This window comes from Sphaeramia orbicularis, chromosome 7 (assembly GCF_902148855.1).
Source record: "Sphaeramia orbicularis chromosome 7, fSphaOr1.1, whole genome shotgun sequence".
NCBI lineage: Eukaryota > Metazoa > Chordata > Actinopteri > Kurtiformes > Apogonidae > Sphaeramia > Sphaeramia orbicularis.
The window spans coordinates 36,129,944-36,157,691 of NC_043963.1; the positions used below are offsets into that span (position 1 = coordinate 36,129,944).

The 27,748-nt window shown below is 38.5% G+C and overlaps 1 protein-coding gene across 1 annotated transcript; it reads left to right on the plus strand.

The window, feature by feature from the left end:
- LOC115422163 (dihydropyridine-sensitive L-type skeletal muscle calcium channel subunit alpha-1-like) lies at window positions 1–27,553 on the plus strand. The gene is made up of 45 exons (XM_030138261.1): window positions 1–182; window positions 1,622–1,727; window positions 4,800–4,939; window positions 5,133–5,266; window positions 5,386–5,538; window positions 5,826–6,031; window positions 6,995–7,098; window positions 7,213–7,358; window positions 7,846–7,927; window positions 8,041–8,201; window positions 8,298–8,523; window positions 8,612–8,819; window positions 9,804–9,924; window positions 10,058–10,172; window positions 10,287–10,386; window positions 10,518–10,587; window positions 10,999–11,131; window positions 11,295–11,424; window positions 11,540–11,599; window positions 13,595–13,701; window positions 13,819–13,906; window positions 13,997–14,104; window positions 14,474–14,526; window positions 14,630–14,776; window positions 15,018–15,219; window positions 15,318–15,476; window positions 16,106–16,216; window positions 17,960–18,043; window positions 18,660–18,707; window positions 19,823–19,849; window positions 19,932–20,057; window positions 20,174–20,239; window positions 20,330–20,421; window positions 20,510–20,669; window positions 21,935–22,062; window positions 22,177–22,273; window positions 22,667–22,769; window positions 22,885–22,986; window positions 23,088–23,221; window positions 23,503–23,628; window positions 24,454–24,650; window positions 24,724–24,788; window positions 24,872–24,918; window positions 25,012–25,086; window positions 26,018–27,553. Exons 1-45 carry the CDS (start codon window positions 1–3, stop codon window positions 26,342–26,344), a joined length of 5,556 nt encoding a protein of 1,851 aa, XP_029994121.1. The 3' UTR covers window positions 26,345–27,553.
- Window positions 27,554–27,748: the final 195 nt, after the last annotated feature.

Genomic DNA, 27,748 nt, shown 5'->3' on the forward strand with positions numbered 1-27,748 from the left:
ATGGCGGCCGCAGCAGAAGCAGCCACTGTCATCATGAATGAAGAGGAGCTGAAGAGGAAGCAGAGGGAGAAGCTGAAGAAGCTTCAGGCCACGGGAGGAAACCCTCGGCCCGCGCGCTCCCTCTTCCTCTTCACCCTGAAAAACCCTTTCCGTAAGGCCTGCATCAATATCGTGGAGTGGAAGTATCCTTTATGTCACACCCATCAGCAGTGTACAGTTAACAAATTACACAAAAGATAACTGTGTTTATCATTTTAAGAGGGCATTGGCTTTTAAGGACAGTTTCAGAGCAAATAAACATAATTTACTCTTGAATGTACAGTGTGAAAAATATTAAAGGTATGAGAGTTGTTACAACACGAAGGGATTTAAATAAAAAACACACTGTACAAAAGCAGGTTAGTGAGTTAACACCTGTACAGGTCAGCTGTGATAAGCACACTCAAGCCAAGTCCCTTTCATATCTGTATTAAGGCTCTCAAGTGTTAAGACTTTTATTTATTCAGGAGGCTTATGTCAAAGTCAAGTTTACAGCCCTTGTCTTTTCACCTGTAACCCTTCGTAATCTAAGATATTTACATCTGGCAGACAGACACTGTAGATTAATCTGCCTTTTTAGTGTCCCATCCAGCTGGCATTCTGATTTAATATGGAAAGTTTAGCTGTGAAATGCTGCTGCTGTGTGAAGCTTGAAGTATGAACACCAGGCAGACTGCTGAGTGATGTTATGGGCCCTATAGGGACTTCCCTGTATTTAGCACAAAGCCCATTCCTAGTTAATACATATTTTCCATCTAAAATAGAACATGATGCTCATAGTAATCCACTGACAACAGCCTTATTAGCACTGCTTTTTGGATGTGCCATATAAATATAGAGACCTGACAGTGTGTAATTTGTTGAAAAGAAAAAGATTTTTATTCATTTTAACATGTCCACATACTCAGCTAGGTCATGGACAATTTAACTGCAGTAGTTTAATCACATTGGCATTTGATTTTGTAACACTTATAGGGATCTGTTTAGCAAAATTCCAGAAATGGGTTGAAACACCTTGAATACTTAGCATAATTTTAATAATGTATCGGGGCTTGAAGACTCAAAAGTTAATTTACATCTCATGAAAGACTGAACATTTTGTCTTTTTTTCTGATGAGCAGACTTGTGTTTAAATGGTTTGGTGCTTTGGTCATATTCTTGGGCGTTGCAGCTGTCTCACGGCATCACAGGGAGACATGATGCTGACCTGGCAGGGAAATTCTGTCAGGGTGCCCCCCATAGGCCGGAATGGAGCAGGACAGCAGACAAGATTACACTTTACTGTGACGGAGGTGCTGGCTGATTTAGAGGCTGTTTGGGGATGATGTTTCAGACTGCATCCAGAGACTCTGATTAGTTTCTTGCAAGGCTTAACAGTAACTTAATAAACAGCTGACCCCATTTTTAAAGCCATAGTAAATGTACGAAAATGAAACCAATAAAGAAACAGTCATTTTTAAAGCAAACAATTACTCCCATTTTTCCTATGTATGCAGCTATCCCACTTAATGTAATAAATGTTTTATCTATAACCCTGATCTTCTAATGTTATGTCACCATGATCCTGAGCTTCCCCACTCAGAACCTTTGAGATCATCATCTTACTGACTATCTTTGCAAATTGTGTGGCTTTGGCTGTGTTCCTGCCCATGCCCGAAGAAGACAGCAATAACACCAACTCAAGCTTGGTGAGTAAAAGCATAAGCACACACCCTGTTTTTGAAGTGTGACTCAGGACCCTCGGCCCTGGCAGATCATCACATTGCTTTGTCATAACAGCCTAAATATGGATAAGTATAAGTATTTCAGTCATGGTTTTTGCTTTCTGAAGGAATCAGTGTTTCAGCATGACTCTGCTGATGTGTTGAACCAGTTATGCTTTGAGCCAATGAGGCCAAACATCTAATGATTGAAGGTTTTAGAAGCTGTTTGGTATGAGTGCCAAGCCACATCGAAATGCCAGAGGACAGGGCTCAGTCCTTTACTTGGAGCACCATCTGTGTTTGCAGGGGAATGTGTCTTGAGACAGCTTGTATTGATTCAACTATTAGCTGTGTTTATCTGCCCCAGAAAAAAAAAAAAAAGCCTGTTAGAAATACAGGATATAATATGTAGAGGATTTTTAATAATATTAATAAAAATAATACATTTTATTTGTATAGCACTTTTCATAGAACTTAAAGACAATTTACCTAAAGCAGATAACAACAGAAACCAAACACATCAAAAACAGATAAAAGTAGATGCAAAAGGCAGGTATATGAATATAAAACAATTAAACATTAAAAGCAGTCCTAAATAAGTGAGTATTTAAAAGCAATTTGAAGGTGTTGAGGTCAGAGCAGTGTCGAATGGTAGGTGGGAGGGAGTTCCAGAGGGTTGGAGCAGCAATAGAAAAAACTCTTTCCACCCAGATTCGGTGCTTGGTTTTTAATGGTGGGGCGAGGAGGTGAGCAGAGGAGGATCAGAGGATGTGGGAGGGGCCATGGGGCTGAAGTAGGTCGATAAGGGACAAACTATTCAAAATGCCAAAAAGCTGTCAAATGCACTTATTTTCCTTGAGGCCTGTTGTTTTTATGCTTGATTTGAAATGTACAAGCATTTACACAGAAACTCATTATATGTGAGGTGTTAATTTTTTGAGTTTATGGAGCACTCCCAGGTCAACAATCATGAAAATCTGTATGACATATTTTAACAAACTAATTAAAGGCTTAAGTGTACCTTAACCAGGCCAATCTTCTGTCAATGTTGTGGAAAACAAATTACCAGATATATGTCAAGAAAAGTCAGATCAGCTTTTATTTGTATTTATTTGACCAAATATCGCCAATCACAAATATAGCTTTGTAGTCTATGCAGCATTCAACACCTTCTATCCTTAGACCCTTAATTTAGATGAGAAATAACTCCCCAAAGAAAAGGGAGGGAGGGTTATATTTTGATACAGCGTTGTATGTTGATACATGTGTTATGTCAATGTATGAGGCAAAGTACTGATGAAAAAAAGCTAATGAAAAAAGAGCCGATGTGTGTTCCTCTGGGTTAAAAAAAAGTATGTGGCATACAGTTTTGTTCAGTGTTGTTGTGACATTTGATCTGAGAGGTTATTGTATCTTCATCAGGCTACATTCAGGTTACAGACTAGGGGCCCCTTGTGTGATTTTTCATGTATATCTGATTCTGATCTGTTTAGTGCTGTATAAGTAGCACAAATCCTGTGGAATTTGATCTTTTCAATTCTGACCTCCACTTCATGAGACTTTTATGTAATTTTTCATAATTTGTCAAAAAATGTGGTGTTTTTTATTCTTTTCCTCATTCTTGCTATCATCTGCCTCTAAATCACTCCATAGCACATCATCATACAAATGAAACTGTAAACACTGACTTGAGTGACCACCATGTTTACTTCAATAGCAGTACTACAACAGCATGCTGAGTGACATCTTCTTTTGCACATGCAGGTCAGTTCAGGACTGTGACCAGATCACACTGGAATCTGATAGTGGCCACTTGTAAAAAATGTGAACAGCCAAACCAAAAAAACTAAATCAGATCTTAGCTACGAATCTGAAAGTGAGCGTTGCTGGTTGTAGTGTGATTGTAAAATAAGAAGCCTGATTTTTTTTCTTAGACTTGAGCCAAATTCATCAAGTCCTTACATATCCAAATCTAACCCTGCTTCTTTAATATCTTTACTTTGGCCTATTCATCAACCTACCCCCAAATCCTACTGACTTTTCAGTTTGCCATTCCTCAGAGGTGAGCCATGTAAGAGGAGCTTACCAGGGTGTTTCAAATTCATCCCCTCACCACTGTTAGAAGTAGGTCGGCCCAGACCGCGTCATCCTGCTGATGCAGAAACATACAGGACAGACCTCAAATACTGCCTCATGTAACTTAACTCTACTAATTATAAAATACTGCGATGTGTAAAACCCACTGCATCAACAGACAGCAACTCCAGTTGTTATTCTGTCTTGTCAGATACAACTATAACAATATATGGTAATGCAATGTTGGCTTTGGTGGTTTTAACTGATTAGACGCTGAGGGAGAAGCATCCAAACATTACTGTATCAATTTGTCTGAAAGCAAACAAGCATATCATGTATCACTTATAGTACACCTCTTATTATATGAGTAATTTGGACTGTAACAGGAGATGCATGTCAGGGCTATTTTCCTAAGAGCTGTAACAAATACCTCTTATCTCATTCAGCGCCATTTGTAATGTAAATCAAAATCTGTTAAATTTGTGTGCAAAAAACTGTGTACTATCTGAGTAAAAAAAATAATGTTTTCATAAGTAGCCGAATGCCGGTCATGCCAGGATGTCTTTGTTTTCACTCAGTACTTAGAAACTACTATTGTGTTTACCAAATATCAACATCGAGGATAAAGCCTCCATTAAAAACAGATGCTTTTATTCAACCAACGTGATGTTTATCTTTGTTTACTTTCTCTAAACTAATCATTTAAACCTGGAAAATGTCCATCATCATCTGACAGAGCTTTTAGCTGTGTAATTATAGCTCTAGGTGTCATTAGTCTTTGTCACTCATCATCCTTCCATCTGTTAAATTCTGTTTAAGTTATATCAGGAGCAGATAACTACAAAAGCTATTAAAGCTAATGAGTTCACCTTGTAAAAGCTTATCACTTGCTGAACATTTATCGCTGTCTGCTCATCAACTCTGAGAGTGTGAGCGTCATGCAATGCCATTTATGGTCTCTTTTTGTGTGTTTGATTTTAGGAAAGTTTGGAGTATATCTTCCTGATCATCTTTACTTTAGAGTGCTTTCTGAAGATAGTCGCGTATGGGCTGGTGTTCCATGAAGGAGCCTATTTACGGAACTGTTGGAACATATTGGACTTTGTCATCGTCTTCATGGGGTAAGATGAGCTGCAGGTTTTTCCACCGCCAAAGGGCACAGCCTCCGTTTGACCACATCTAAGTAACTGTCAGTGACATTTCAGCCTCTTTAACTGTGGAAAATATTATGTCCTGCTTGAAATGGTTTTGTCCTTGAATTCTCCTTTGTGACTGTTTGACTCATATGATTTTTTGGCTGTTGTTTTCTGTCAGTCTCTTCACCTTTGCCTTGGACACCATCAATAAGATAGCAGGGGTGCCAACAGAGAAGGGTGGGGGGTTTGACATGAAGGCCCTGAGAGCCTTCAGAGTGTTAAGACCCCTGCGTCTGGTCTCTGGAGTCCCTAGTAAGAGCTGTCTCCTTAAACCAGCAAACACTGTAGTTGCACTTCTACTCCATTTTCCATTTTTATCAGGAAAACTGAGGATTTGTGTCATGAAAATGTTTTCTCTTATCCCCATCCAGGCCTGCAGGTGGTGATGAACTCCATCCTTAAAGCCATGCTGCCTCTGCTGCACATTGCACTGCTGGTCTTTCTTCTGGTCACCATCTACGCCATCATGGGACTGGAGCTCTTCAAGTGCAAAATGCATAAGACCTGCTATTACACTGGCACAGGTATGTGTGACAGATGTTCAGTTTGGTTTATATGTGAATAATAAAACATACTCCTTAAAAACTACAAAGTGCAAATATAATAAGGTATGTGAACAGTGAAATACATAATCACTGTCAGTGGCTGAAGAAACAAACTAAAACAGCTAAAGGAAGATTAAAAATTAATGGATAAAAGAGACAAAATATGTAATGAATAGCATGACAGTAAGACTAAGTCATAATATTAATATATGATGTAAATGATTGTTCATTGACATTTGGGGTGTGTTTTTATCCCTTGTCCACAGACATCTATGCTGCAGCAGAAGGTGAGCTGCCTGCGCCCTGTGCTCAGGCTGGAAACGGACGCCGTTGCATCATCAATGGCTCCGAGTGTCGGCCGGGCTGGGAGGGTCCCAACAACGGCATCACACACTTCGATAACATTGGCTTTGCCATGCTGACTGTCTACCAGTGTATCACCATGGAGGGATGGACCAAAGTGCTGTATTGGGTCAGTCATTACTACAAGTCATATCCCTTTTATTATTTAGTCAGTTACACTGTTGCTCATAAAGTTGGAATAATGTTTTCAGACACATTTCTCTTTTTATTCCTATTTATACACATCAGTAATCACCTTTGACCAGGTACAATGATTAGATACTGAATCCCAGTTAACACTTCATCTATCAAGAATAAATCACATTCTCCCAATCATTTCATTAAAAGAGGTAAAAAAATATTTTATTCCAACTTTATGGGCACCAGTGTGTTATAACTGACAGTGGCTCTATTTGAGTTCTTCATCTCATGTCATTACTCATCAACAACAACACAACAAGTTGTAATATTGAGGAATGCATTGATTGCAAATTTTGTGCCAGTGTCTAAAATAGCAAATTGACCGATGGCCAATGGCAAAGGTACTTTCTGTTTGTTTAATTTGTCATGTTTTATTTCTACTTTTGTGTAAAGCAAACAAAGAAATCCTCATTACATCTATAACTAGAAGCACTGGGAGAGCGCAGACCTCCGCCAAGGCCAATCAGTGGGCCCCCCTGTGCCCCCCCCCAAAAATCACAACCAAAATTTAACCATTTGTTCCTTGTGCCAGTATCAACATTTCCTGAAATTTTCATCCAAATCCATCCATAACTTTTTGAGTTATCTTGCACATGGACAGACAGACAGACAAACCAACGCCGGCAAAAACATAACCTCCTTGGTGGAGGTAAAAATAGGTTAAATAAACTCTTAGATTTTTCAGCCCCATTCAGTCATACACATGTATGAAAATACCTTCAATATGAACTCAACAGATAAATATCTGCCATTATCATCGGTGAAATGACATGTTGATATGCTGATGCTGATATTGGCTGATATCAGCAAACAGTGGTTGATATGATGTTTGACCAGTTTACTGGTGAATCCCTTGTAACTGTGACATTAATGACCCAGTTTTGCCTTCCAGGTTAATGATGCCATAGGGAATGAATGGCCCTGGCTCTACTTTGTTCCCCTCATTCTGATTGGCTCCTTCTTTGTGCTTAATCTGGTTTTGGGTGTTCTCAGTGGGTAAGACACCTGCTATCTTCAGTCCTCTTTAGTGATAACATATTATGTGACTAAAATGCTAAAATATCTCACAAACTGAATTCTATTATGTTATTTTTCCTTGTCTTTACTCAGAGAGTTTACGAAAGAGCGAGAGAAAGCTAGGTCCCGTGGAGAGTTCCAGAAGTTACGAGAGCGTCAGCAGCTGGATGAGGACCTCCACGGCTACATGGAGTGGATCACCCACGCCGAAGTCCTGGATGCTGATCGAGAGGGCAAAGGTCAGCACCAGGACCCATACTAATTAAAGAGAGGCTCTGATGGAAGTAAAATATATGTTCAGGCACTGTATGATGAAAAAATCATCCAGACTAATCATGTCTGATCATATGAGCTTACACACAAACACAAGTGTATTCATGTTTTATTTTTAGCCTTGTTGTAGGTAGGATTTATGCCAGGTACTATTAGCTTGTCTCACTCCTATGTCGTCTTATTACAGTTATTTTCAGTTTTAAATTTTAACACTATTTTGGTTAAGTGTTAAATGAAGTCTGCTTGGTTTTCTGCTCCTTTCTACACTGCACATTATTTGTTATTTTAAGTGTATTTTTTAAATTGTGCAAAAAAAAAATTTACATTACAACTGCTATTGTCTGTAACTTTGTTGCACAGCCTGTATAATGAGAATTAAGCCTATTCTATTCTATTCTATTCTATTCTATTCTATTCTATTCTATTCTATTCTATTCTATTCTATTTTCCCAGGACTCCTGCCTTTGACCAGTGGAGACTCTGACACTGACAGCCTTTATGACATGGAGGGCAAGAGTAAAATTGTATACTACTAGTAAGTCTGTGTTGTATTTGTTTTAATGTTGACATAAAACATCCACAGCAGCTTGGTTGTGAAGTGACCAGGGTTTTTTTGTTTTGTTTTGTTTTGTTTGTTTTGTATTTCAGTCGCCTAGCTCGTCGCTGGAACCGTTTCTTTAGGATGAAGTGCCTGATATATGTGAAAACCAATACCTTTTACTGGGTTGTGATGTTCCTTGTCTTCCTCAACACTCTGACCATCGCAACAGAGCACCACCACCAGTCGGACCAGCTCACCTCACTTCAAGGTCTGTGATCATTTGTTCTCCCTGTTCCTTTTACTGTATTTCCCTTTCAACTTCCCAGTTCCTCATCTACGACGTCTCTGTCCTTTCTTTTAACAGATGTGGCCAGTCGTGTACTGCTGGTGCTTTTTGTCATCGAGATGTTTGTTAAGATGTACGCTCTGGGCCCAAGAGCATATTTCATGTCTCTGTTTAACCGTTTTGACTTCTTCGTGGTGATCTGTGGTATCCTGGAGATGATCATGTTGTCTGCCGGAGCTGTGACCCCCCTGGGTTTCTCCGTACTGAGGTGTATCCGTCTTCTTCGGATCCTCAAAGTCACAAAGTGAGTATTGAAGGATGTTGCGCTCATTCTAACAGGTGTTTTACAGCTCATTCTCATTCGACACGCCCCTCCCTTCACCACTTTGCAGGTACTGGAAATCACTGAGTAATCTCGTGGCCTCTCTTCTCAACTCGGTCCGCTCCATCGCCTCCCTGCTCCTCCTCCTCTTCCTCTTCATTGTTATCTTCTCACTCTTGGGCATGCAAGTGTTTGGTGGGAAATTCAACTTTCCTGACCACAGACCAAGACGCAGCAACTTTGACAACTTCCCTCAGGCTCTCATCAGTGTGTTTCAGGTTCGAACTCTCACAAAAGTTGAAATTGTTCACAGTCCACAGTTTTTTTTTTACTTCTACTTTTACGTAACCCATAAAGACCCAAACCACGCCCTCTATGTACAAGTGAAGCACCAGGATCAGACATATTCCCATTCATCCCATAAAAGTACTTATATAGAACTGAAAATATTCCACCTACAGGTAAAAGTTCTGTATGAAATATTAAATAAAATAATTTAAGTATTATCAACAAAATGTAGTTAAAGTAGTCATTATGTACTCAAATGATCCCACCATTGTTTTACTATTATACATGATGTTAGACTCATATTACAGCTGCATAAACCCATAAAGACCTAAACAGCCACCGACGACTAAAAGCATCTACTGTTATAAAATGTTTAATAACTACTGAACCACTTATCCTATCAATACATGTAAATAATTGTTGTAAAATGCAGTTTGTCATCTTTTCATGACCCATTTGGACATGCAGAGGCTCCGTAGTGAACATGGAAATACTGTCATCCTCTACAACAGTGATTCACCAGTAAAAGACATATAGTTTGATAAATGACAGGGGTAGGAGATGCACGTTTTTACATTCAGTTATTGACATCTTCGCTGAAAAAGTCACTTTTTCTTCAGGTTTCTCTGTTTTGATATAATACCCTTTGAATTTACTCAGTTTTCATGAATATTTACATGATCTATGAGTTAAATACAGGAAAATACCTGATTGACATTGAACAATACAAAATTCAGAGGATGATATTATAATAAATGGTGATAAATCACAAAAGAAAGGTTAAATAGAGAGAAAAAATTTTGGGAACTGCCACAAAAGTAGCACTGGGTCTTTATGGGATAAGATAAGATAAGATAAGATAAGATAGTTTTATTTGCCTTTTGACAGTTCACATCATGTGAATCTAATTGAGTATTTCATGCCTATTATTACTAAATCATCACCTTTTTTTCCAACTCTTATCTGTGTCCTAGATCCTAACAGGAGAGGACTGGACCTCCATCATGTACAATGGCATTATGGCCTATGGAGGTCCTGTTGTTCCTGGAATCCTGGTTGCCATTTACTTCATTATCCTTTTCGTCTGTGGAAACTGTATCCTTCATGTGATGTACTGTTTCTCTGGAACTAAATTTTATGCATATCCATCAATGCAAATGTACAAAAAGCACAAATACTTATAAAAAAAGTTCCAAGGATATTGTTTTCCTGAGTTCAGCACAACCAGATATCCTCCTAAATGTGTTTTTGGCCATTGCTGTCGACAACTTGGCTGAGGCTGAGAGTTTGACTTCAGCTCAGAAAGAAAAGGCAGAGGAGAAGATGAGAAGGAAGTTACTAAGGTAATGAATTCTCCCTGGGACACTGTAAAAAAAAAAAAGAAAAGAAATCTAAATGTTTTATATGATTTCCCTTTTACATTTTGACTAACATTGTGTTTCCTTCTTTTCCTCCAGATCCAAAATGCCTGATAAGACTGATGAGGAGAGGGAGAGGATAGCGAAGAAACTGGCAGAGCAGAGAGCCAAGATTGAGGGAATGCCCACGACAGCCAAGGTCTGTGTTAATGCTGTCATCACATCACATGTTTATTCTCTGCAGTCATACACTATGCAGAATCATAAAGCCAAAATGGATCATGAGCTGCACATATAACACTTTTTATACTCAAACTTTTTTTTCCCCAGCTGAAAATTGATGAGTTTGAGTCAAATGTCAATGAAGTAAAGGATCCGTTCCCACCTGCTGACTTCCCAGGTACAGAAAACCTTTCATTCTTTGATCTCTGACTCTTCAGTGTCTTATTTTAAGTATGTTGAAGTCTAAGAAGGATAGTGATTGTAGGATCATGTTCATATTACACTGGCTGTTTACCAGGACTGCGCTCATGGCTGGGTTACAGTGTAAGTATAGTAGTAACCCCTCATTATTATTAGACTCAACCCATTCCCTGAGCTGAGTTTATAGCAGAAGCTAAACTTAGGCCCTACTGACACTACTCTGATGACTACCATATACGCTGAGCCTACTACTCAATCAGTACAGAGATATTTCCATTTTGTCAAAAATAAGTTTTATATTTTCACTTTGGATTTGTAAGCATCTGTGAAGTACCAGAAGAAAATGAGTTGTAGTTGCTCTATATCTTTGCTTTTTTCTGCATTCTAGGTGATGATGAGGAGGAAGAGCCTGAAATTCCCATCAGCCCTCGGCCTCGGCCAATGGCTGACCTGCAGCTGAAGGAAGAAGCCGTTCCTTTACCTGAAGCTAGTTCCTTTTTCATCTTTGGTCCTCAAAACAAGTAGGGACCTGCGAGTCCTCATGATAAATGTCAATCTGAAACTAACCTCCTGCATATTATAGCAGTTTCATTTCATAGCTGACACAGAAACCACAAAGCTAATAGTTTTTTTGCTTTTTCTACTTTTTGGTATTCTGACTTATGCATATTTGTTGGTGTTCAGGTTCCGTAAGCTGTGCTACAAGATCATCAACGCCTCGTCCTTCACAAACCTAATCCTCTTGTTCATCCTTCTCTCCTCTATCTCCTTGGCTGCTGAGGACCCCATCGATCCAAAGTCTTACAGAAATCAGGTGACATCCTGCTCTTCTAACAGCAACAACTGAGCATACACATCTTTTTGTCTTTCTTTTTTTTTTTCAAAAATAAATACTAAACCCAACCACATCCTTGCTTTTTTCTTTTCAGATCTTGGCTTATGCTGACATTGTCTTTACCACTGTGTTCACCATTGAGATTGTACTGAAGGTAATTTAAAATACATCTGGAGCTGTGCTTCGTTTAATAGTAATTAATGTTTCAAAGAGGCAGAGTTGACAGTATGATATCTGACATATGGGTGTGAGCTCCACTGAAGCCAGTGTGATATTGGCTCCTCTTAATAAGACATTAGGTTCCATTTGTGGAACTTTGTGCAGACTCTAAAATATTGACAATATATTTCTTAAGCATTTCTGTTTTTCAGCGCCATGGATCATGCTTGGAATTAGGCTACTACTGATGTATAATTCATGTATGAGGGTGTTTCATCACTAATGCACTTTAAAGGCACCAGTTTGCATGCTATTATTGTCATATTCATCAAAGCATAGCAACGCAATGTCTAAAGTTCTTTCACTTTAGAGCTGAAGTATCCAAAACCAGGGAGAAAATGTTATACACACCTTACTTCTGCTGTTCTCTCCTCTCAGCAATTAAAAGACTAAATATACATATGCATATACATGTAAGTATATATACATATACTAATACACATACATATATAGCATATACAGTACATATGCACATACATACATACACATATACACATAAAAATACAACATACACATAAACACATGCACATACATGTCCATACACACATACATATACACATATACATCTACACATACATGTACACATATACATATACACATACATATACAGCATATACATATACACATACACAAACATATACAAATACACATACATATACACATACACATATACACATACATATACACATATACATATACACATGCATATACAGCATATACATATACACATGCATATACATGTACACATACATATACAACATATACACATACATATACAAATACACATACATTTACATTTACATATACACATGCATATACAACACATACGTATTCACATACATACAACATATACAACATATAGATATACATATACGTACACATACATTTACATATAAACATACATATACAAATACACATACATTTACATATTCATATACCCATGCTTGTACAACACATACATATACACATACATATACAACATATACACATACATATACATATACACATACACAAACATATACATATACCTGATATGGTTTCAACCTTCAGTGTTAGAACATAGAGTACAGTGGTACGGTCACGTCTAGGTTGCATCTGATAGTGTTTGATCAGTGATTTATAATTACAGCTGCCTGTTACATATTTAACCCTCATACCTGTCGGGGCTTCACTGGATAGATTCTCTACAGCCTGAAAATACAGACAAGGAATAAAGACTCATGTCTCATGTTGTCTCAGACCACTTTAATTACAATATCCTGAAAGGGAATTATGGGATTTTTGCCTAATAATGCTTAAAACTATCAAGCACAAGATTTAATGGCTGCCTTTTAACATCAGTCCAGAAACAACACATGAAAATTAGCCCTGTTGGCTAACTCTGCCACATGTACATTTTATTTTTGTGCTGATTAATGAGCACCAACTTAAAACAAAACAGAAGAATAGTGACTGTTAAAAGATTTTTTTATTTTCCCCCCGAAATCCACAGACTAAAGGGCGTTTTCTCTTTCATGGTCAGAAACAGCAAAAACAACATTGTTACTGGACCTGATTTTCCTTCTCAGCCTTTGTAAAACAGAAAATGTTTTTATTGAACATATTTACTGTCAGCTATAAAGCGTAGCAGTGTTATTATTACTGCAGATAGAGGCACAGCAGGCAGCCTTGGCTATATTCCATCCATCTTCTCATTGTTATTATCTATATTTTTATTGATAAGAATAATAAATGAGACTAAAATCAAGTACTTTAAAAATGTTGTATATTCCCAGAAAGCCATGGTTTTGTTCACACGCTGGATGACAAATATTGCTTTTGAAATTGAACCTTTCAGTTGTGACTATCATAAAATGCACCACATCTTATTTTTATATTTCAGTGGCAATAATCACAAATATCCTTGAATGCATGTTTATCTCTCTGACAGATGACCGTCTATGGAGCATTCATGCACGAGGGCTCCTTCTGCCGTAACTCCTTCAATATCCTGGATCTGATCGTGGTTACAGTCTCCCTGCTTTCCATGGGAATGGAGTGAGTTCACCTTGTGGAAAATCTATTCTAAATATCAAAAGTCCCAATTTTTTTTTTTTTTTTTTTGTCTTTTAAGTATCTAATCACACCATGCGTTCCGTCATGTGCTTTGTGCAGATCCAGTGCCATCTCTGTGGTGAAGATTCTCAGGGTGTTGAGGGTCCTCAGGCCTCTTAGAGCTATCAACAGAGCCAAAGGGTTGAAGGTACAACTCTTGTATAAATCATCACCCAAGGGAAATCTCTTCCTCTGTCTTTATTTCTGCAACTCTGTATATATTTGTTTTAATTGACAGCATGTGGTCCAATGTGTGTTTGTGGCCATCAAAACCATCGGCAACATCGTCCTGGTCACCATGCTGCTGAATTTCATGTTTGCCTGTATCGGAGTCCAGCTCTTTAAGGTACATTTGTAGGTGACATCATGTACAGAAAGAAGGCTCCATTTTTACCTGCAGTTAATCTCTTTCCCCTATGTTTTAGTTTAAATAGTGGCTTTAGTGAAATTATTGTTATAATTCCTGCAGTTAGTCTGGGGGTTTTTATTTTCTCTGAATTGTCTTGTTATTGTTTTTTCCACAATTATATCTTGTAATTTCTTGGCTACCATATATTGTAAATGAGGACTGTTTCTCAATATATAAGCATGAATTGAAGGATGAATTAATGTATAGTAAGATCCCATAAAATTTGTGTTTCCAAATTAATCCACTGCAAGCATAGATACTCTTCTGCATGTATATTTAATATGCTGCTAATCCTTTCACTGGCAGGGTAAATTCTACAGCTGCACAGACGTGTCCAAACTGACTGAGGAGGAATGCCAGTAAGGCAAACATTTTTCACACATCATTAGGTTTCATCAGCCAAAAACCAGAATGATAGCTCTGTTGCATTTCTGCTGACCATCCTATTTGGTCCATTTTCAGGGGATTTTTCTTGAAGCACATGGATAACTCCCTTCAAGACACCGTTTTGGCTCCGAGAGAGTGGCTCAATAGTGACTTCAACTTTGACAATGTGCTCTACGGCATGCTGGCTCTCTTCACTGTTTCCACATTTGAGGGTTGGCCAAAGTAAGCAGAGAATACAGTTTGATTTGATAAATTGCATCTTTGATTGGATTTTTTGATGCCAATCATTTCGATTGAATTAGAGAGTACAGTATCTTGTTATGTGGATACTGGGTTGGATGTAATTTCATCGCCCGGGGTCAGATCTGGCAGCAGACGCAATAAAATCCTCTCATTGTCTGATGTTTGATCTTGGTCCTGCTGTTATCTCCCCATCACTCATCATTTCTCCGTTTGTTCTCAGACTGTTGTACAGAGCCATAGACTCAGACCAGGAGGACATGGGCCCAGTGTTCAACAACAGAGTGGACGTATCCATCTTCTTCATCATCTACATCATCCTCATCGCCTTCTTCATGATGAACATCTTCGTGGGCTTCGTCATTGTTACTTTCCAAGAGCAAGGCGAGCAGGAGTATAAAAACTGCGAGCTCGATAAGAACCAGGTAAAGTCTGAGTTAGTGAGTGGATCCAGTTGTTCCCAGCGTACTGCATATGTATGAAAGTACCTCACTACCTTTTGTTTATCCTGCCTCCCCTTCAGCGACAGTGCGTTCAGTACGCTCTGAAGGCTCGACCTCTGAGGTGCTATATCCCCAAAAACCCGTACCAGTACAGGGTCTGGTACATAGTCACCTCCTGCTACTTTGAGTACCTCATGTTCTTCCTCATTATGCTCAACACCTTGTGTCTGGGGATGCAGGTATGTGCGTGAATAATGAAAATACAAACGCTTGGCAATAAAAGTAATCCAATTAAATTTGCAAACTGAAAACAGTATTAAGCCTGCGGTATTCATAAACTAATGAATGTTGTTTTTTATGCATATATCACCTGGGTCTGTGTTTTCTACAGATTGTAATTAGTAAGAAAATGGGGACTTTGAACATTACAACTTTCCAGTAAATCCCAGATCAGTTCATTTTGCAGACACTGGGAGCTAATTAGTGTGAGGTTCTCTACATATTTAATTTTGAATTAATGTTGTAAACATTTCTGTACATGGAAATTAGAAATTACAATAATTTTAATTTTAATGAATTTAATGAACTACTTAAGGAAAAGTATAATTGGATAGGAGTAGATGACAGATGAGATGAGATTCATCTCTATTCATCACTAGACTTATTCATTTATTGTATCTTTTTTTATGTTTGTCAGATAAATTTTACTTAGTATATGCATTTGGGAATTTAATCGGGTAATACACAATAAAACACATGATTTTGAAGCTGAAGATGAACTTGTATTAAATCAGAATTTGAAGCTGGATCTTCCATTGGCACTAACTCAGTGAAATTAATGATTTTGTTTGTTTTCCACTTTCCACAGCACTGTAATCAGTCAGACCATGTGACCAAACTGTCAGATACTCTCAACTTGATCTTCACCGTCTTGTTCACAGTGGAAATGATTCTTAAGCTCATGGCCTTCAAAGCGAGGGTAAGTTCTCAGTGTCCTACTGCCTCATCAGCAGCAGCAGAATGGAACTGTACCACATGGTACCGGTACTATACTTGAGTATTTCCATTTATGCAGCTTTATATTTCTACTCCACTACAGTTCAGAGGCACATACTGTACTTTTTAATTCTCTCCATTTGTCTGACAGCCTTAGTTGCGTTTCAGATTACAGTATTTCATTCCCTTCTGTCTTATGAAAACATATCTCCAACTGTCTTGATTTTGAATGTTTTCCTGAGCTCATGAATAATTGATTCTTTTAGAGATACATGATTCTCCCAGGACAGCTAAGCTACAAACATATGATGATCTTATAGAATATGATGCATTTTTTGGATTAAATTACTCGAATGTACATGACGTAGTGCCAAATAAGCTCAGCCTTAAACACTGACAGCAGTAGAATCCAACACACGCATTAACCCATAAAGACCCAGTGCTACTTTTATGGCAGTTCCCAAGTACGTTTTTGTCTCTGTTGAACCTTTCCAGAGTGATTTATCACCATTCATTGTGATGTTATCCTCTGTATTTTGTATTTTTCAGTATAAATCATATATTTTTCTATATTTAATTCACAGATCATGTAAATATTCATGAAAACTCGGAGTAAATTCAGAGGTTATGATATCAAAACAGAGAAAATGGAAGAAAAAGTAATTTTTTTCAGCAAAGATATCAATAACTGAATGTAAAAACACACATCTCCAACCCCTGTCATTTATCAAACTACATGTGTTTTACTGGTGAATGAGTGTTGTAGATGATGACGGTGTTTCCATGTTCACCTCACCTCTGAACATCCAAATGGGTCAAATCTGATGACCATGAAAAGATGATAAACTACATTTTACCTCAGTTATTTACATGGATTGTTAGAATTAGTAGATTAATAGTTATAAAACATTTTAGATCAGTAGATGCTTTTATCCATCAGTGGCTGTTTGGGTCTTTTATGCAGCTGTAATATGAAAACATCATGTATAATAGTAAACCAATGGCGGAACCATTTTAGTGCCTAATTCATTTTATTTTATTTTGCTCATCACCAAATACATAGTATGGAGCACAAACACCATGTCATAACAGAAAAAACTATTTACATTCAGCAATAACAAAATTATTTGGAAAAGAGGTAAAACCCTCTTCAGAAAGGTGACCAATTTATGGATTGTTTTTGGTTGTTCGGACTGAGGAAGCGTTACAAGTTTATACAGTGATGGATGTTGTGAATAGTATTTTGGCAAATACTTTTTCCTAAATTCAACAACCTGTACATTAGTACATTCAAATTAAACATGGAATTCACCTCCCACACAACCATTACAGCACAAATGACAGACTCTCAGACTTCTTTCCAAACCTTTATATCGTCCAGTGACTTTAGAGATCCTTGTGTTGTTTGTTCTACAGTTACAAATTGCTTGCCTATAACCAAGGTTTTATTTTTCAATTTTATATTCTGATTTAACTTCAACATAAACATCACATGAAGTCATGTCCCTAATTTTACTCCACCATCTTTGTACATGCTGGTCTTTCAGGACCAGCATGTAACTACTTTATGACCACTTTAACTCCATTTTGTTGATAATACCTAAATGCTTTTATTAAAGTGTCCATACAGAGATTTAACCTGTAAGTGGAGTATTTTCAGTTCTGTATTACTTTTATGGGATAGATGTGAATAACTCTGACACTGCTGCTCCACTTGTATGTGCAGGGCTACTTCGGAGACCCCTGGAACGTGTTTGATTTTATCATCGTCATCGGTAGCGTTGTTGACGTCATCCTCAGTGAAGTCGACGTGAGTTACAAATAATCCAAACTATCTTGTTACTTTTTTTTGACAGAATCCAGCTTCTCATTGCAGGTGGTGTACAGTGTGTGACAGTGTTGTCAAAAATGACACATTCCCAGACACAAGTGTGATTGGAATTAAAGTGTCTAAATGTATTTATTCAATGCTTATACCCAGAATCATATATTCGTGGCCCAACAGCTGATTGGTGCCAGCAGAACTAGCTCACAGGACATGGTCAGTACTGTTGTTGGCCATTATCACCCAAACATACCCCACCTGCTACACTCTCCCACCCTCCTCAGCATCATTTCCATCACCAAATGTTCCATTATTGCCACAGTTATTCATGGCTGACTATTTAGTGACTGTTTGTATTTTCTTTAGGAGAGCACATTATCAGTTGGGGATGTTAGAGTAGTTTTTATTCAATAATGCGGCACATTTAATGTATTCTTGTTTGTCTCTTTCTCCACTTTTGCACTGCCTTCTCCTCATATTTTCATCCACAAAAACAAGCTTCAAATTCAGATGTCTCCTCTCCAAACCTCTGTCACTGTCATGTTTTTCTCCCCCATCCTTCTCTCCTCATGCCTCTCACTCATGTGTCTATCGTCCACAGACCGCCCTGGCTGCCAGTGGAGGACTGTACTGTCTCCATGGCTGCGCTGTAAATATCTGATCTGCACTGCACTGCACTGCTGCATGAGCCTTGTTGTGTGAGCACCGCACTCTGGTCTCTACTAAACTGTACTGAACCTAGTGTGGCTCAGACTGGGTTACTGCTGACGAAACATCCAACAGGTGTTTCTACTGTCTGTCTAATCTTACAGACCGATGTAAGATTAGACCTAGAGGTATTTGCTGTATTGTGTGACAGTATGGCTCATACAGGATACCAGCTTAGTACTGTATGATACCAGCACCGCAAGTATTAATGATTTACTGAAAATCTTAAAAATCTGAAGGTGAAGTGTGTGCACATTGTTAATTTGGCATGGGTTATAAATAGTAGCTGTTCCTCTTTCAGTTTAGTCCAGAGTTTTAGGAGCTTAATTCAAAGGTGAAGACAGTGACTCTAATATTAACCTTAGTTTGAGACTGTGAGTCGATCCTTAATGGTGTTTGACAGTTTACCAGTGCATTGTCTGTCATATGGCTCCTATTTATGACAGTACCCTAGAGGCGGGCAATCTGAAAAAGAGATCATATTACAATGAATCTAACATCAACACCATCCATGATTATTTGACTTCAGATCAGAATGAGCTCATGGATTTCTTTGTTTTGTAAATTTTGTTTGCTTCTTTGTACATTAAAGCAAAGTATTAAATTATTAAGATAACAGTATTTCCACTATAGGTCATTATTTTGTTATTAAAATAAAGAATTAAAATTAAGAGGTGATAAAGCATTGTACTGGCTGTGAACAATAACTAAACATAAAATAACGATTAAAACTCAAGTATTCTTCAAAACTACATATCCCATCAGGCACTTTTCAGATTTTGACATTTAACCTTCTGCCAATGGTTGGCATGAAGGTTGGAAATGAAAAATTGCAGATCCACAGTCAGCATTAGTGTTTTAATCCCCCACTCTCTACTACGTTAAATAGTGCCACATCTTTATCAGAGTAGGTACAGTGAAATGAAACAATCAGTACTGAAACTTCTATAAAATTGTTGATGAAGCTCATCAGATTGCCCACCCCTATCGTACCACTTCTTACCACTTTAACTCATATTAACTACAGTATCTCATCTATCCGTCTACTTTGTGCAGGAGACAAATCCAATGCAAGCCATTGCGGTAAGTTTCCATTCTCCATCTAATTTAAAGATCAGCTCTGCTTTTCTTTTGTTTTACTCAAATTGTGTGTTTTTGTCCGTAGGCGTCTGAAAACGCCTCCGTTTCCATCACATTCTTCCGACTCTTCCGTGTCATGCGTCTAGTCAAACTGCTGAACCGGTCCGAGGGCATCCGTAACCTGCTGTGGACCTTCATTAAGTCTTTCCAGGTCTGTCACACCTAATCATCTTCACCAACATCATTTGCATTTTTATTATTGTCCTCTTTGCTCTTCACTCCTTTGGTAACTTTCCAATAACCAGACTTTTTCGTCTCTGTCATCAGGCTCTCCCTCATGTAGCTCTGCTCATTATAATGCTCTTCTTTATCTACGCTGTCATCGGTATGCAGGTACAGGAAAGACACTAGTCATACTATATTAGGCTACAGTAAGTTGCAGTTTTGTCGCTGGCTTTAACTGAGATTCTCACTTTCCTCCAGATTTTCGGAAAGATTGCCTTAGTGGACGGCACACAAATCAACCGCAACAACAACTTCCAGACATTCCCTCAGGCTGTTCTGATGTTATTCCGGTGAGTGTCACGGTTCAAAGGTCACTGGTTGAAGACCTCAGAGATAAACCAAGGTCTGACTGTGGGTGGTGTTCATTGACTATTTCAGCTGTGCAACTGGAGAGGCTTGGCAGGAGGTCATGATGGCTTCGATGTATGGGAAGAAGTGTGACCCCAAGTCTGACTACCTGCCCGGAGAAGAGTACACCTGCGGGTCCAACTTCGCTGTCTTCTACTTCCTCAGCTTCTATTGTCTCTGTGCCTTCCTGGTGAGTAGTGGCCATAAAGGAGTCGAGAGCACTTCTCTGATGAATACTGTATTTAGATCTACTTAATTATAATTTTAGGTTTAATTGCCTATAATTCAGCCTTTCTTTTCATTCACTGTCCAAACCTCTATGAAAAATTTAAATACATTTAATGCTGTCAATCACAAAAAGCCTACATCTACATATATACTTTTTAGGTAAAATGTATTTTTGGGTAAGGCAAGGCAAGTTTATTTGTATTGCACGTTTCAGCAACAAGGCAATTCAAGGTGCTTCACACAGGCCATTGAATTACAACAACAGGGAAAAAGAAACACATTTAAAACATTATAAAAGAAACATGTAAAAGGTGATTAAAAACAGCAAGTAAGAAAACAACACATAAAATCCAAAAATATAAAAACACACATATTAAAGTAAGAGTTGCAGTGCAGAGTTTCAAAAGAGAATATAAAATTGAAAAAGTCAAAAGCCTTTTAGTCAAAGGCAGCAGTGAACAGGTGAGTCTTTAACCTTGATTTAAAAGAACTCAGACTCTCAGCAGACCTGATATTTTCTGATGCAACATGTATACCCCAGCAGGCCACACCAAAGTGGGATACCCTGTTGTCTTTCAGTGCTGGAAATATCTATTTCTAATATTTTTTTTATTTCTGAAATCAGAAAATGCATCTGTTACTGTATGTTTATGTCAGTTCTTATTTGCCCAGGTCATCATTCTTCTTGGTCAAAAAAGCAAAACTAGTCCAGTTCAACCTAGAAGAACTAGAGGATCTGTTATTGTACAATGATAGTTCAAATGTATATATATATTTTTGAAATTTCTGCTTTATTGGCTTGTTTAAAACATTTATTCAAAAAGTAATCAAGAAGAAATCAAGTACCATGGGTAACATTGCTTAGTTGAAGTAATTTTTATAGTTATATGGTAACTAGTAATCTGTACTTCACAAGAGTAAACATCCCAACACTGATTAAATACACTGCTGAACATAAAGTTGGAATAATTTAGTTTTCAGACACATTCCTCTTTTTATCCCTATTCATACACATCAATAAACACTTTTGACCAGGTACAGTGATTACATACTGAGTCCAAGTTACAGTTTTATTTATCAAGAATAACTCACATTGTCACATTAATTTCATGAATAGAGGTAAAAACATGTTATTCTATCTTTATGGACAACAGTGCGTAAGTTAGAAACAATTTCCTTCCCCCTGAAAGAGTGTTTTACATAAGAATCTTTTTCCACCTTTTTCAGATCCTTAATTTGTTTGTTGCTGTTATCATGGACAACTTCGACTACCTGACCCGTGATTGGTCTCTCCTCGGTCCACACCACCTGGATGAGTTTAAGAAGATCTGGGCTGAATATGACCCTGAAGCCACGTGAGTCTGAACGCATTACCAAGAACCGCATATTGAACCTCCTCCTCAGTGTATTTCTGTTTAGTCTCATAAGTGTCAGATTTTAGTACGTGTCACATTTCTCTGGTCGAACAGGGGGAGGATTAAACATCTGGATGTGGTGACTTTGCTGCGACGCATTCAGCCTCCACTTGGCTTTGGAAAGTTCTGTCCTCATCGGGCTGCCTGCAAGGTACGACAGATATAAGTGTGTTATCCTGCATGTAGACAGTAAAAGGTCTGTAATCTGAGGTCAGTGAGGAAATCTCCAAAATGTCTCACCTGCTGCCCCTGTCTTATTTAGTTTAAGTTTGAAGTTTTTTGTTTTTTTTTTCAAAAGGACAGTGCATATTAATAAACACAATATGTGCCAATACGCAAGATAATAGTCAAGGCTAATTTCCATCTTTAGTCCCTACATCAAAAAACATATCTCACATAAAACAGTATAATCCATTGTACTCTTTCAACATACATTTAATTTATTAAATCTATGCTAAATAATACTGAAAGAGACACAGGTAGAAAATGATCTTTTGCTCCTTTTTCCCTGGTGTTTTACTGTGACCGACTTCCTTTTCTGCAGCGTTTGGTTGGCATGAACATGCCACTCAACAGCGATGGCACCGTCACCTTTAATGCCACACTGTTTGCTCTGGTCAGGACTGCACTGAAGATCAAAACAGAAGGTTCACCACATTCTTATTTTTTATCAGTATGGTTTGCAGGTCATATGTATATTTTCCTTCCATCACAGAGCACTTACTGACACATTCTACAACTTCTGTGCTTTGTCTTCAACAGGTAACTTTGAGCAGGCCAATGAGGAGCTGAGGGCCATTATAAAGCAAATCTGGAAGCGCACTAGTATGAAACTCTTAGACCAGGTCATCCCGCCTATAGGAGGTGAGAGTCTGTCAACTTGAACAGCGTTAGATAAGTTTCACCTTTTCATAAAGAAGTCCAGTATTTCTAACATTGGCTGCACTATAATTTATCTGGTACAGATGATGAGGTGACTGTGGGCAAATTCTACGCCACCTTCCTGCTCCAGGACCATTTCAGAAAGTTCATGAAGCGTCAGGAGGAGTACTACGGCTACAGGCCCACGAAGAAGAGCGCCTCTGGCCCAGAGATCCAGGTGAGTAGACTGTGGGTTAGGATGGGATCATAAATACACCTAAATACACATTATGTACACTGTCAGGTATCTCGAAATAAAATGCTTAAAAGAGAAGGGATATACATTAATAAATTCCTTTTTTGTAAATGTGACTTTATATAAAATGTGTTATTATAGATGTCATTTCTTATCAATAAAATCCTCTACTGGTTTTTCATGTGCTTGTTTATTTATGTATTAATGTAATTCCAAATGTTTTAAGTCATTTCTTACACTAGTCTCTCTCTACATTTTTTCAGGCAGGTCTGAGGAGTATTGAGGAGGAGGCGGCTGCAGAGATGCACAGGGCCATTTCAGGAGACCTGCAGAACGAGGAAGAGATGGACAGAGCTATGGAGGAGGCTGGGGAAGAGGCCATTTTCCAGGTGATGATTACTGTCTGTAGCTAAATGTATGTAACGTAGAAAACATGTTCACAGTTCTCCTACAGTTAGCCTATGGGTGCACCTCCCTGCTCCCACACAATCAAACAAAACGCACCGATGAACACCTCTGAAATGACACCCTTAGCCGTTATTGTGACATTTCTAATTGTATAGTTCAATATTATCTAGTTATCGTCCTTTTATCCCTACAATAATAGTCTATTTATAATTGTGTATTAACATAACATTTCAGTTCCATGCAGCAGGCAGGGTTTTATCATGTGGTACTGGCACGTGCCCTCACCTGCCTCTACAACACCTATGATCTAGTGTCACATTATATGTTATATTGTGAACATTTGGCAAGGCAGGGCAGATTTATTTGTATAGCACAATTCATACACAGGGCAATTCATAGTGCTTTACAAAAATGGAAGAGACAGCTTAAAAACACACAATTACAATTAAAACACAATCAATAAAACATAAATAATAATCAATTAAAACAAAGTAAAAGAGAAGAGTGCAGATAGAACCCTTTTAGTTGTTCTATGCACAGTTGAACAGAGCTGTTTTCAGCCTGGACTTAAACATTGTCAGTTTGAATATGTATCTGTATCTGTACGTAAGAACTAGACGTCTTTTGCAATCACCTGAAAAAGGAGGATAACCTTAAATGTGTGAAAATAAATTATATCTAACTTTAGATTCACCTCAGTATGTCCATTTTCAGAGCACATACTCTATCCTGATAAACGTTTGCACATATTGAGGCAGAGGCTTTAAGGGTCATGTGGATCATATGTGTCCTTGTTTCATTTACAGCGTTCTCACGGCCTGTTCGGAAACCGTGGCGGCTCATTCCCATCTGAACCCACCGACGCTCAGTCCCCTCAGGTGACCAGCCAGAGGCCCCTCCAGTTCTCTGAGAGCCAGCCCGAGTCGCCGCCGAACTCTGCCGCCATGATGCCCGCCGGAGAGTTTTTCCCCACATCTAACACCAACAACAACGCCTTCGCAGAGTAAGACCCGAACACTTCTGTGCAGCAGGATGATGTGTGTCCTTCTCTGACAGCTGGGAATCTTGTGTTGCAGCTTTTCATTTGAAAGGGAAGGAAGTCCAGAAGAGTTTTACAACCACTGTGACGACGAGGAGCCAGGTGAGTCCATATAGACACCACAGTCTAAAATCCACTGTTTTTCATCACACTGTTGACAAAGTGATTTATTTTTCAACTTTTAGACAACAGACGCTACTGGAACTTCACAGTCAGAACAGACAGAACACAGGTACTGCATTATTAAAGCCTGGCTTTTCCATTGGATCTAATCATGACCTGATCATTCAGACAGTGTTTGTATTTTCGACATTTTCATTTGCAGTTTCCTTATGATCCGATCTTCAGTGACAGTCAGAGTCTGGGCTCCCAGTCTGCAGCTGATCAGCTTGTCCAGGAGGTAAAACCTTTATTCAAGGCTAATTACTGTAGCACACAATTAGCAGGCACTGACATCCCCGTCTGCTGTCGCACATTGTAGATAGGTACACGCAAATAGGATTGTGTTATCTGCACTGGGCTGATTTCCTCCATATAATGACGTCTAGTCCTGGACCGAGTTGATAGGGATTATAATTAAAAGGTAAATTAATTTCAGCATTATTAGCCAGCACTTCATATTATTCCTTACTGAGTTTAGTGTCTCAGGATTGAAGGGTTTTTAAAGACATGTTACACTATAGAATCACAGTGGGTGTTTTTAAAGGAGTTCTGCCTTTTTTCCATTGTCTGGGATGGGTCTGCTGTTCAGTGTAAAGATAAAGGGAACACACTGTACTTCAGGGCTTTGTTCTTCATCGCTCATTTTCATGTTGACTAATCCGAGTGTTGTATTCTCAGATAATCTGTGAAATTCCAGATCCAAAAGTTCCAGATGCTACCAACTGCTAAAAAAATAAATAGATAAAATATTCCATATACAGTAATACGATGATGAAAAATGAGAAAATCCTCTCAACCATCAAATACATGTCAGTTTGGTTAAAAAAAAACATTTATCAAACCACTATAAAATACACTGTTGCCCATAAAGTTGGTATAATGTTGTTTTCAGACACATTTCTCTTTTTTATTCCTATTTGCACATATCACCTTTGACTAGGTTCAGTGATTACATACTGAGTTTGTTACATTTTATTTATCAAGAATAAATCACACTGTGACAAACATTTCATGAGAAAAGGTAAAAAAATATTTAATTTCAACTTTATGGGCACCAGTGTATAATTAACCTCCTAATGTCATTCAGTCAACCGGGCATTACAGTTTCAGACGTCAACATCAATTAAATATCTGTAGATAAAGACGGTGCATGTTGTGTTTTCTGCCAGGCTTTGTTCAAGGGCGGCCTGACCTCTCAGGCCAAAGACCCAGGCTTTGTCTCCATTGCCAAAAAGGAGATGGCTGACGCTATGCACATGCCTGTGGCTGAGATGGAAGGTGTGGCCCAGGGCATCCTCAGCGTACGCTCCAGCTCCGCCGCCTCGGCCAAAAAGAGACGTCCCATCCCTGTGCCTCCATCTGCTCCCGCTGCTCCAGCGCAGGAAACAGGGCGGCCAGATCCAGCTGTGAGGAGAAAAAGACGCCCCGTACCCATGATCCCCTCTACGCCCGTGCAGTACGAGGAGGAGCAGGCCGAGGCCGACACCAAAGTCTAAAGATAGTCACTTGATTTTACTTGGATATCCTGTGATTTTACACTTGCTGGTGGCTCTGCCTCACCCTCTCACTTTACCAGGTTAGAGCCTCAACAGCAGGTTGGCTCAGGTTTCACATACTGTCAGATGTGGTTGACGCCTAAAGCAAGAAGGAAGAATATATCTGATGATAAAGTATATCTATAATCCTCAGATTTATTGACATAAATAAAAACACAAACTAATCTCAGAACAGGTTGACGTTCTTCTTTCTTTGTAGCGTTTGAGGTAATCCATTCCATAGATGATGGGACAACCACGAGAGTGAGCCGAGTGTCTTACTGAGGCCTCACCGAGAGGCAGGAGTTCCTAAACTGACTCAGTGAATACGAGAGGCAGGCAGGTGTTTACACTGTGCTGCAGTTCACTGACAAACAGAACCAACTGACCTTCTGTGCATCCAGACCAAACCGTGAATCTGAATTCACACTCTTAAACGTGCTCTGGTGCAGATTTGAACATTGTAAACTGAGTTGTTTTTCTTGACGCCAGTGTCCCATTATGTTAGGACCTGCTGTTCTTTTGTCTTTTTTACCAAGTTTCCAACTGCGCACTAGTTCTTATACATAGGTGATGACGCAACTTTATGGAGGAAACTTTTTTAAATTAGAAGATGGATAAATTACATCTTGAAAGGAATGTCGGTGATTTTTGTGTCTTTAAGTATTCGCTCAATTTTAAGCCACACTGGAGTAAAGAAGTGCATTTGATTTTCTATCAAGTCACGACTGCTGCAGGTTTTAATGAGGCTACATGTACATAAATATGTAAAGTTTTTGTGTTGAGGACAGTTGCTTTGGCCCATTCAGAGGATGTGTGTTCAGCATACCTGGAGTATGGTGGATTTAACTTAAAAACTCACCTGGGCTTTAATGACTCATTTGATTCGTAACTGCATGGGCATACCATTTTGCAATACTGCACTTTTTTCATTTTGGTTGTGCCTTAATGCAAACATGAACAGGGTCTCCAGGGTACTGTTTTTTTTTTTTTTTTTTTATATTTCTTCCTCTCAACTTTCGTTTTTTGTTTTTTTTTTTTCTGTGGTAACGTTGTGGAGACAGTTTGGGTGAACTTTTCATCTTGCGTCTCCTTCACATCTGGATCTGTGCCATTATGGTTGATGTTACATTGTTTTCACCACTGGCAAAAGAAATAAACCATCCAAATACAAAAAAATATACAATTTCTGTGTTAGTTTTCTTTCTGCAAATAAACCAGACATTTGGCAACTAAGGCAGAAATTTGGAAACGGAGGAGAAAACGTTACACATCAGGTGAGTGTTTTTCTAAATGAACAGAGATATTTATAGATTTGTCAGTTAGTGCAGACATCCAGTGAAGTTGGTTGCATGTTTTGGATGC

Excerpts from the sequence above, each read along its gene's own strand:
- LOC115422163 (XM_030138261.1), top strand. The coding sequence starts at position 1 with ATGGCGGCCGCAGCAGAAGCAGCCACTGTCATCATGAATGAAGAGGAG. Across the intron at positions 10,387-10,517 it reads GAATGCCCACGACAGCCAAG|CTGAAAATTGATGAGTTTGA; the intron begins GTCTGTGTTAAT and ends TTTTTTCCCCAG. Across the intron at positions 20,058-20,173 it reads CCTTCATTAAGTCTTTCCAG|GCTCTCCCTCATGTAGCTCT; the intron begins GTCTGTCACACC and ends CTCTGTCATCAG.